The following is an 11,939-nucleotide window of genomic DNA, read 5'->3' on the forward strand; positions in this document are numbered from 1 at the left end:
GCTGATAGACTGAGGTGGTTGTGTTGATATTCAGTCTCTCTCATGAACCTCTAACAGGCCAACACTGTACAATATATAATAAAAAAAATAGCTTTTGTATATATCTTCACAAATAACTAATTGGAAAACACAAGCACGAATTCAACATGGTGAAGATAAAAACTAAGTAAACAGAAGGCGCAGTAGGTGTGGATGGTGTGTGTTTTTATCTTTATATTTGTTATGTTTGGGAAAGTTGAGTGAGTTAGTAATGAAATGGTTGCATATCCCAGAACCAATGTATTGCTGAGAGCCGGGGTATGAGAGGGCTTTCAATGTTGTTCAGATGATGGATATACTTTATAATGAATTATACGTCTTATTTATTAATTTATTTATTTATTGTCCTATCATGGTGGAACAGTTTTAAAATAAATTATTCATTTAATTTATTTATTGTCCTATCATGGGGAACTACATTTTTTAAAATAAATTATATCTAATTATTTATTTATGATCCTAATTTAATGGTACGGTCAACAACCCTATACCCTGGACACCCACCTGAATGACCCAGATACTAAGGAGAAGTCCCTAACTGTTTTATGTGCCTGCTGTAAGTGGTCTCTATGCAGCCAAAATGCGGTCAGAGACCAAGAGCAGCACTGCCCCCTCTAGATTCTGAGCCTGCTTGGCAGGGTTGGTCCTGCAAAGCCAAAGCCCCCTAAAGGGAGAGCATACTACACAAGGAAATTCTCAAAGCTGCTAATGAGAACCTTGACAACCTTGTACCTAGCCGGTGGGGATTCCGGTGGGGTGCCCCCACCTAGGCAGTGGCAGTGCTGGCAAAACTAGCTGCAGTAACCCATGGGGAGGGGGTCACACTCGGACATTCAGAGAGGAGGTATATTATTGTGACCCTGGTGGCACAAAATCAAAGTCTGACTGCATGGAGATGCTTGGGAATATGGTCAATACGGGTGACCGTATTGTGGGTGTTTAGGGGACAAGGTGTACATTTGACCTCCATCATCTAGGATGTGACAATGGTTAATAAAATCTCTCAATTTCTGCCCATTTTTTTTGTGCGGTCTTGCAGGCCTTCTAGTGCAGCTGCAACTGTAAATGCATTTGTAAATCAAGATCTTTCTTGAGTTGGGATCTGGGATGTTGCAACTGTTGAGAATGTGAGCTTATGGTTGTGTGGGGGGAAAGGGTTGAGTGTGTGTGTGGGTGTGGTTGTATGTGTGTATCCCACAACTGTTGCGAAGGAGTAAAAGATGCTATATAAAATACAAATCGAGGTGAGGGCGATGGAAATGCATTTGGCAATTGATTTACTTCAATTCGGTAAATGGCACTGTGTGCTCTTTTTGAAGGATGGATCCCAGTCTGTTCAGGGCTATGGGATACGGGGGATCAGGGGTGGCCTGCCGGGCATTGGGATGACAACCCAACTAGGGATGAGGAAGGCTTTTAGCGGGTGGAATAGTAGGGACCAATTGGAGGTTTACTTAGTAGCAATGCAAATATCATGGTACAGCTATATAGACACTCAATCATCATGTTACTTTTTAATGGTACGTTTACAAACATATATTTTCATAAATAGAATTTAAAGTTGTGTCTCATTATGGTAAATGGTGAAATAAGTATAGCCAGTTACAATTGTAATGGCCTAGCAGATAATAAGAAAAGACGATCAGTATTTACCTGGTTAAAAGAGAAGGAATATAAAATCTATTGTTTACAGGAAACCCATTCTACAATTTTAGATGAAGTTTTGTGGAAAAAGAACTGGGGGGGGCAAAATATATTTCTCCCATGGGGCAAAGAAATTCAAAAGGGGTGATGGTTTTAATTAACAGTAATTTTGATCCAAATGTGCAAATTGTCCAAAGAGATTATCAAGGTAGATGGATTATTTTAAATATGTTATTGGACAATAAACAGATATGGCTTATTAACCTAATGATGATCCAAGCTTTGAAAATATATACAAGAATTTATCAACTCTACAAGTAACACTAGACTCTATTATTATGGTGGGAGATTTTAACACGGTCTTAAATACCTCTCTGGACCGGAAAGGAAATCACACTACAAACTATCACCCACAGGCACTTAAGGAAATCATGAATGTCATGGATATATTGGAATTAGTGGATATATGGAGGCTTAAATACCCTGACCTAGTGAGATATACATGGCGGAGGCTTAATCAAGCTAGTCGTCTTGACTACTTTCTTATGCCATTCTCTCTGGCACCAAAAGTTTGAAACGTGTTGATAGGGGACAGAATGAGGTCGGATCATCACATAATTGGCATATATATTACTCTTACAGAATTTCCACGTGGGCCAGGATATTGGAAATTGAATCAAAGCCTACTAAATGATAAATTGTTTAGAACTAGGACAGAAGAATTTATAACTGACTTTTTCAGACATAACATAGGTACAGCAGATCCCCTTTTTGTATGGGACACTTTTAAGTTCATGCAATTCAGTACTCATCTATAAAACAAAAGCAATTTAGATCAAAATAATCCATATTAATAAAGGAAATTGAAGGACTAACAGTACAGTTAGATAGCAATAAAAACGGTACCATAGAGGCACAGAATAAGTTAGAGGAAAAACAAAAATAAATGGAAGAACTCATTCAATAAAGAGCCAGTGTAATATATTATAAAAATAAAGCGAACTGGATGGAATACGGGGAAAAATGCACCAAATTCTTTTTCAATCTTCAATATAGAAATGCTACTAAAAAAAATGTATTAAAACTTGTTACAGATGAAGGAGTCACGCATGATTCACCAAATGATATTTTGAAAGAGGAAGTAAAGTACTTTAAGAATATGTTTTCGTTTCAGGCTCCTCCATCTCCACTAACTGAAACTAATTGTATGGATTTTTTTCCTAATAATAAATGTAAAATTAACATCTGTACAGAAAGACTCATGTGAAGGCCAAATTACAGAGGAGGAACTGCTTGATGCAATTGGGGCCTTTAAGGATGGGAAAACTCCAGGGCTGGATGGCATACCAGTGGAAGTATACAAAACTTTTTTTGATGTACTCAAAGGACCATTATTAGCATGTTTTAACCACTCCTATATAAATGGTAGATTATCAGACACGCAACAAGAAGGTCTGATATCATTATTACTGAAACAGGACCCAAATGGTATATATAAAGATCCAGTCCATTTAAAAAATTGGAGACCTCTTACACAGTGTTGTGATGCAAAAATCCTAGCAAAATGCTTGGCGCATAGAATTAAAAAAATATTGTCAGATATTATTCATCATAATCAGACAGGTTTTTTACATGGACGATACATTGGAGATAATATAAGACAAGTACTGGAAACAATAGAATATTATGAAATATCGGGGACACCAGGCTTGGTTTTTATAGCTGATTTTGAAAAGGCTTTTGATAAAGTACGACTGGAGTTTATATATAAATGCCTAGAATATTTCAATTTTGGGGAATCTCTTATAAAATGGGTTAAAGTTATGTATAGTAACCCTAGGTGTAAAATAGTAAATAATGGCTACATCTCTGAAAGTGTTTAACTATCTAGAGGAGTAAAACAAGGTTGTCCACTATCGGCATATTTATTTATTATTGCCATCGAAATGTTAGCTATTAAGATTAGATCAAACAATAATATTAAGGGATTAGAAATCCGTGGCTTAAAAACTAAGGTGTCATTGTACGCCGATGAGTCATGTTTTCTTTTTAAACCACAATTAGAGCCTCTCCACGGCCACATAGAAGATCTAGATACTTTTGCTATCCTCTCCGGATTAAAACCAAATTATGATAAGTGATGATATTACGTATTGGATCACTAAAAAATGCTAATTTTACATTACCATGTAGTTTACCAATTAAATGGTCTGACGGAGACGTGGACATACTTGGTATACAAATCCCAAAAGAAAGAAATGATCTCACTCCAATACATTTTTATAGAAAGTTAGCAAAAATAGATAAGATCTTGCTACCATGGAAAGGAAAATACCTGTCTATTTGTGGAAAAATCACCCTGATTAACTCTTTAGTCATATCACAGTTTACCTATTTGCTTATGGTTTTGCCTACACCTAGTGACCTGCTTTTTAAATTATATGAACAAAAAATATTCAATTTTATTTGGAACGGTAAGCCAGATAAAATTAAAAGGGCCTATTTCCCTGTGGCACAGTTGGTGGAGCATGGTGTTTGCAATGCAAGCATGGTGTGTGCAATGCCAGGGTTGTGGGTTCGATTCCCACCGGGGGCCAGTACAAAAATGTATGAAATGAAATGTATGCATTCACTACTGTAAGTTGCTCTGGATAAGAGCGTCTGCTAAATGACTAAAATAAAAATGTATATAACGAATATGAATTCGGAGGGCAGAAATAATTAAATATTAAAGCATTAGATCTCTCACTAAAGGCATCAGTCATACCAAAGTTATACTTCAATCCAAACTGGTTTTCTAGTAAATTGGTACGAATGTCTCATCCTATGTGCCGTCTCTGCCCATCCCAAGAAGGGCCTTTTTCCCTTTATTCAGATTACACCTGCCCACTTTCGGTTGTTTGAAAAGGAAATAATCTCCAAAATATCTTTATTTTTTAAACAAGCCTTAGAAAGTTGGTTGCAATTTCAGTTTAATCTACCTGAAAAGACAGAACAAATAATACAACAAATACTGTGGCTTAATTCATATATAGTAATTGATTAAAAAAACGGTATTTTTCAAAGAAATGTTTAAAAAAGGTATAATCTTAGTGAATGATATTATAAATTGGACTGGTGGAGTGATGTAACACATGCAGCTAACACAGACTAATGGAAATGTCTGCTCTACCCAAAATTACAACCAATTAATTGCAGCATTACCACAAAAATGGAAGAGGCAAGTAGAAGGGGAAAAAAGAAAGGAACTTGTATGTCGGCCCTGTATTAAAGAACATAAATGGTTAAAGAAAAGTGTGATAAATAAAAACATATACCAATTTCATTTAAGGACCAAAAAACTGACAGCTGTGCCGTATAAATTGCAAAATAGTTGGGAAGAGATTTTCGATGTACCCATTTCATGGCACATGGTTTATGAATTGATACGCAAAACAACGCCGGATTCAAAACTTCGAACTTTTCAATTTAAATTACTATACAAAATTCTTGCAACTAATAGAATGTTATATATATGGGGGATACAATCTTCCCAGCTCTGCAGATTCTGCTGTGATCATTTATTTTGGTATTGTCCATATGTAGCTCGTTTTTGGTCACAGGTCCAGGAATGGCTGAAGAATTGCAACATTTGCCTAGAACTAACGCTGCAGATAGCAATACTGGGTGATTTGAAAAGCCATAGTCAATCAATCAATAATATAATTATTATTTTAGCAAAAATGTTTATTTTTAATTTACAATCTGTAGAAGCTATGAGAATAGAAAGGTTCAATTGTTTTGTGAAGCATCACAGCACAGTTGAAAAAAATATGGCAAATAGAAATCCGAAATGGATGATGTTGAGAGATAGATGGGAGGGGTTGAATGGAGCTGAAGGGTGGGACTAATAACAAGATAAACATTGTAAACATACGGGGTCTGTAAAATGTATATAGGTTCAGAACTTTTGTGAAATAGCACAGTTACAAATAGAAATCAAACTGGATGGACATCAGAAATAGAGGAAGGACTAAAAACAAACAAAAAATAACTATTGTATAATAGACTGTCTGTAAAATGTGTATAAGATGAATAAATTGAAGGTAAAAGCTGAAGTGTTTATTAGTTTACTCCAATTGGGGGATTGGTGGTAGGGTTTGCGGGGAATAATAAAGGTATATTCTTTAAAAAAGTATGTATGTTTATATAGGTATGTGTATGTATATATATTTGTATATGTATGCATGTGTGTATGGATATGTATATTTAACCCCCAAAAATATATGGGTGAATGGAAATGATGCAGACAATTACATTGATGGAAGCAACAATCTGCAGTATTAAGCTGATCCACCCCCATAAAAAAAATATAAAAAAAACATTATACAATATATTCATAAAATACATTTATCTTGAATGTGTGTAGGACTAACTGACCCTCTTGCTAGATAGGGGTCCAGCTAGGTACCTAGTGGAGGACTGACTGACCCTCCTGCTAGATAGGGGTCCAGCTAGGTACCTAGTGGAGGACTAACTGACCCTCCTGCTAGAAGATCCACACTTCCAGGAGGCTGCAGAAGGAGAGAGGCTGTGTGGTTGGTCCTTCAGTAAGTTTATTGCTATTATAGTGGTCATGTTTGATTGACATGTTCTGTAAATTTTTGTGACCCTGAATTAAAGCAACAGACAGCAAGAACATGTTGAACCATCCTGCCTGTCTATTCTGCCTGGTCTCCCCACACCCATGGGTTGACTACAACTGTTTATCTGAAGCTGTGACCAAAGACAGGGGTCCAGCTCCCCAAGAAGGTTGATCATCCTGGAACTTGAGTCATTTCCTTTTCTCAACACCATGTCGATCATGACTCGTGCCTTCTCTGCCCTCTCAGCTATCACCTTCACTGACTCCATTTCCTCCTGGTTGATGACTGTTTGTTGCAGGAGTCTGTCCAGCAGACCATCCAGGACAGGTCCTGATACTCGTAACACAAACTCTGTCCGTACAGAACGCAGCTGCTGCTCTGGAGAACCAGTCAGACTGCTCTCAGCCGGACACCCTGCTCCCAACACAACACCTGAGAGAGTCAGGTTACAAAATAACTACATTTGTTCATTCACATTTAAGACATTTAGAAACAGACTTCTTTCAAAGTGATCTACAATAAAAGTCTAAATTGTATTATTGAATCTTAGCACTGAGAACACATTCTGTAACAATAACGACCTGCATCAATGAACACATCACACCATTACTGTTTCATTCATATTCAGTTTCACAGAAAAAGAGGCTGGAGCATTCAGAACCAGGCTCATCTACATCAAGTCCTGGACGAGATGTCATTGGGTCATTCAGAACCAGGTTAATCTACATCAAGTCCTGGAGGAGATGTCATTGGGTCATTCAGAACCAGGTTAATCTACATCAAGTCCTGGAGGAGATGTCATTGGGCCATTCAGAACCAGGCTAATATACATCAAGTCCTGGAGGAGATGTCATTGAGTCATTCAGAACCAGGTTAATCTACATCAAGTCCTGGAGGAGATGTCATTGGGCCATTCAGAACCAGGCTAATCTACATCAACTCCTGGATGATATGTCATTGGGTCATTCAGAACCAGGTTAATCTACATCAAGTCCTGGAGGAGATGTCATTGGGTCATTCAGAACCAGGCTAATCTACATCAAGTCCTGGAGGAGATGTCATTGGGTCATTCAGAACCAGGTTAATCTACATCAAGTCCTGGGGGAGATGTCATTGTTCTTGAAGACGGTCTTTTATAATCAGGACTAGTCCAGGTCCTACAGTAAACCATGTTGACTGACCCTCAAGTCATTGGTTTGTATCTCTCATGTTTACTTACTAGTTGAATGGGTTTCAGTGATGTATTCATCTGAAAGAAACAAAAATAGGTTTTATCACTCAAAATAGCATCTGTCAGAAAATAACAGTTATGATTGACATATTCTCCTACCTATTGGTACCATATCTCTCCATACTGTCCTCTCATCATCCCCGATTAACTCCATCTCAATGTCAACCCCTGTGTTTCTCATTATCATCTTACAACAGCTTGGTGTGGTGTCTGCAGGTAACAGCTGAATCTTCTGTAGGAGGCCATATGGTGCAACGATTGAGACAGACAGAGAAAGAAAGAAATAGTGACATAGAATGATATTCCAGTTATTCATATACAATATGACAGATTCATGTCCTAAGCCTGATAAAACTGCACCTCTGGATTGATGGAAGTGGAGTGGGGATTCTTGAGTGCAAACCAACTGTTCAGCTTTAAGGACTCGTTTGGACTTGACAGGACCAATTCCGAATATCCTTGGGACACCTGATTTTTCTCCCGTTCCTGAACAGCCTACAAAATGAGCAATGTAGTAGTCAGTCAGAACAATGTAGTCTCATAATTCACACAACATACAGCTCACTGAGAAACCAATGTTAGTCATAGTTTTTATTGTATTAATGAATGTTACCACAGAAATAGATTTCTCACAGAGCTGCATGTTGTCTTTGTAATCTAGAGATTTTCAACAAACTATCAGCTTTCCTTCAGTAAGTTTCAACATACTGTTGTCACTTCAGTGAAAGTGCCTCACCTCTTTCTGACTGGAGTTTCTGAGGAGCAGGTACAGCCTTGAAATGACTGTTGACCTTTTTACTGCCATATAGAGGACCACGTCACAGTGGACATCTACGTTCAAAGACAGTAATCTCAGTATAACAGAGATAAGTGAGAACTTCGGATGGAGAATCTTAGCATGGAATCTGGTGACCTCATGCACTTCCTCTAAAGACACTCCATGTTCCTCTACATGAAGAATCTTCATCTCATTCCTCAGGGAAGGGTTGGTCCCTGAACAACACAATAAAAAGGAGGCAGAAAGACAAATATTGTATCATTCATCCAACTAAAACACAAAGAATATGCAGTACCAGATCACAGTACACTCAAACTCCCAGAACAGTTCATTCATTCATTCAGGAACTGAAACTCAGTTCCATGGAAATGTCTTTCTGAATACTATTTCTATATGGTTTTACCTAAACAGACACAGTGTGGCAGATGAACTTCCTCCAGTTCACCTAACTCCATAGTGATGTCCAGCAATGGACCACCTTGTGTGTACTGCATGTCTTTCAGAAGGTTACTGTAGGGTTCCCAGTTCCTGAAGTGATACTTCAGAATGACATCTCTCTCACACAGCCAGCGGAGCCCAGACACTGTGCACTCATAACTCCCTTTGGGTGTCCTGTGCCTGAGGGCAACAACAAGATATGGTAGAGAGGGTCAATGGTCAAATGGAGAGGTTGGATTAGAAGACTATTCCCAAAGGTAATGGGGAAATACACTAGCAAGTGGAATGAAATGTTAAAAGTAGTTATTTTACCTGAACATTGTCACTCCCTGGACAGTGGAAGTCAAGGGTTCAATCTGAAGCCAGTGTGTGGAGTCCTGAACAAGGAAAAGCATGTCAGTAATACATATGGGGCCTGTTTCCTGGACACAGATTGAGTCTAGTGCAGGACTAAAAAGCATGCTCAATGGAAGTTTCAATAGAAAGTTCTTTAAGGTCCAGGACTAGACTTAATCTGTGTCTGGGAAACTGGCCCATTAACCAAATTAACTAATCTAATGTATTTATTCAATGTTACATGGAATGCTGGTTATTTATCAATTAAACTGTCTAATGACAAAATATGACAACAGCTAAAATCCTGCATGCCTACAAGCAGAACACAGGACTGTCTATATCCCAGTATGAATGGTTGGTCAGTACACACCTGGCTTTGAGACTGTGTTTATATTACTAAAGCAGAACACAGGACTGTCTATATCCCAGTATGAATGGTTGGTCAGTACACACCTGGCTTTGAGACTGTGCCTGACTCCTGCAGGCATGTAAAAGTAAGAATTGACATTATGACTTACCTCAACATGGTCACAAGTCTTACAGCTCTGAGGAATCCCTGAAGTCAAAAGTAGTTGTTACTTAAAATGGACAATCTCATGGAATAATGAATTAATAATTATTAATTAGAGTTTTAATAAAAATGAATATATACTGCTCAAAAAAATAAAGGGAACACTTAAACAACACAATGTAACTCCAAGTCAATCACACTTCAGTGAAATCAAACTGTCCACTTAGGAAGCAACACTGATTGACAATACATTTCACATGCTGTTGTGCAAATGGAATAGACAACAGGTGGAAATTATAGGCAATTAGCAAGACACCCCCAATAAAGGAGTGGTTCTGCAGGTGGTAACCACAGACCACTTCTCAGTTCCTATGCTTCCTGGCTGATGTTTTGGTCACTTTTGAATGCTGGCGGTGCTTTCACTCTAGTGGTAGCATGAGACGGAGTCTACAACCCACACAAGTGGCTCAGGTAGTGCAGCTCATCCAGGATGGCACATCAATGCGAGCTGTGGCAAGAAGGTTTGCTGTGTCTGTCAGCGTAGTGTCCAGAGCATGGAGGCGCTACCAGGAGACAGGCCAGTACATCAGGAGACGTGGAGGAGGCCGTAGGAGGGGAACAACCCAGCAGCAGGACCGCTACCTCCGCCTTTGTGCAAGGAGGAGCAGGAGGAGCACTGCCAGAGCCCTGCAAAATGACCCCCAGCAGGCCACAAATGTGCATATGTCTGCTCAAACGGTCAGAAACAGGCTCCATGAGGGTGGTATGAGGGCCCGACGTCCACAGGTGGGGGTTGTGCTTACAGCCCAACACCGTGCAGGACGTTTGGCATTTGCCAGAGAACACCAAGATTGGCAAATTCGCCACTGGCGCCCTGTGCTCTTCACAGATGAAAGCAGGTTCACACTGAGCACGTGACAGACGTGACAGAGTCTGGAGACGCCGTGGAGAACGTTCTGCTGACTGCAACATCCTCCAGCATGACCGGTTGGCGGTGGGTCAGTAATGGTGTGGGGTGGCATTTCTTTGGGGGGCCGCACAGCCCTCCATGTGCTCGCCAGAGGTAGCCTGACTGCCATTAGGTACCGAGATGAGATCCTCAGACCCCTTGTTAGACCATATGCTGGTGCGGTTGGCCCTGGGTTCCTCCTAATGCAAGACAATGCTAGACCTCATGTGGCTGGAGTGTGTCAGCAGTTCCTGCAAGAGGAAGGCATTGATGCTATGGACTGGCCCGCCCGTTCCCCAGATCTGAATCCAATTGAGCGCATCTGGGACATCATGTCTTGCTCCATCCACCAACGCCACGTTGCACCACAGACTGTCCAGGATTGGCGGATGCTTTAGTGTAATTCTGGGAGGAGATCCCTCAGGAGATCCCATCCTCCACTTCATCAGGAGCATGCCCAGGCATTGTCGGGAGGTCATACAGGCACGTGAAGGCCACACACACTACTGAGCCTCATTTTGACTTGTTTTAAGGACATTACATCAAAGTTGGATCAGTTTGTAGTGTGGTTTTCCACTTTAATTTTGAGTGTGACTCCAAATCCAGACCTCCATGGATTGATAAATTGGATTTCCATTGATTATTTTGGTGTGATTTTGTTGTCAGCACATTCAACTATGTAAAGAAAAAAGTATTTCATAAGATTATTTCATTCGTTCAGATCTAGGATGTGTTATTTTAGTGTTCCCTTTATTTTTTTGAGCAGTGTATAAGTGAGCAACAGTCTCAGAATGTACACTCATTAGCATACCATAATCTGACATTAGTGTTATATTAATGAATGTTTGTGGAAGCAGGAAAAAACATCGTTCTGGTTCATGTTTTGTAGATGTTGGGGGCCTGATTTCTGGTAGATCCTAGGATGAGAGCTTAAAGGTAGAGTCAGCTAAATTATTTTGTACGAGCAGCACCACAGATATTGTGATGAGCAAGATGCCTGACTTCTCTCTCTCACACAGTATCTGCCCATGTACAAGGGTTCTCTTCACTCTCTTACAGAGTGGTAGCCACTGGACCAAAACAGCGGAGAAGTTTAGCCTTGCGCTACAATGCTCTTAGTTGTTATTGAAATTGACCCACAATGCTGTTTACTTTGTGCATCTACGTCATATTGCTGACTCTACCTTTAAGTTTGTTTTGACCAAATAGATCATGATTGTGTTCCTTGCCTGGGACTCAACTATAATGAACACTTTATTCATATTGATTTAAAAACAATTATCAGTTAACTCACATTTCTCAGGTCCAGGCTTGATCCAACACTCTCCACCATGGTCTCTGGTGTTCTCAGGTCCAGGCTTGATACAACACTCTCCACCTTGGTCTCT

General features: G+C 39.6%; 1 protein-coding gene across 1 annotated transcript in view; it reads right to left on the minus strand.

Moving 5' to 3' along the window:
* The window catches only part of LOC115189432 (NACHT, LRR and PYD domains-containing protein 1b allele 3-like), a 48,878-nt gene extending 37,011 nt beyond the window's left edge, over positions 1-11,867 (minus strand). Inside the window, exons 1-8 of the mRNA XM_029748061.1 lie at positions 11,846-11,867; positions 9,610-9,647; positions 9,068-9,132; positions 8,721-8,935; positions 8,276-8,532; positions 7,900-8,034; positions 7,639-7,771; positions 7,528-7,557 (exon numbers count right to left, since the gene is read on the minus strand). Of these exons, the coding sequence (XP_029603921.1) occupies positions 7,528-7,557; positions 7,639-7,771; positions 7,900-8,034; positions 8,276-8,532; positions 8,721-8,935; positions 9,068-9,075 (778 nt within the window). The 5' untranslated portion in view covers positions 9,076-9,132; positions 9,610-9,647; positions 11,846-11,867. The remainder of the gene's footprint in view (positions 1-7,527; positions 7,558-7,638; positions 7,772-7,899; positions 8,035-8,275; positions 8,533-8,720; positions 8,936-9,067; positions 9,133-9,609; positions 9,648-11,845) is intronic.
* Positions 11,868-11,939: the final 72 nt, after the last annotated feature.

This window comes from Salmo trutta, unplaced genomic scaffold (genome assembly GCF_901001165.1).
Source record: "Salmo trutta unplaced genomic scaffold, fSalTru1.1, whole genome shotgun sequence".
Taxonomy (NCBI): Eukaryota; Metazoa; Chordata; class Actinopteri; order Salmoniformes; family Salmonidae; genus Salmo; species Salmo trutta.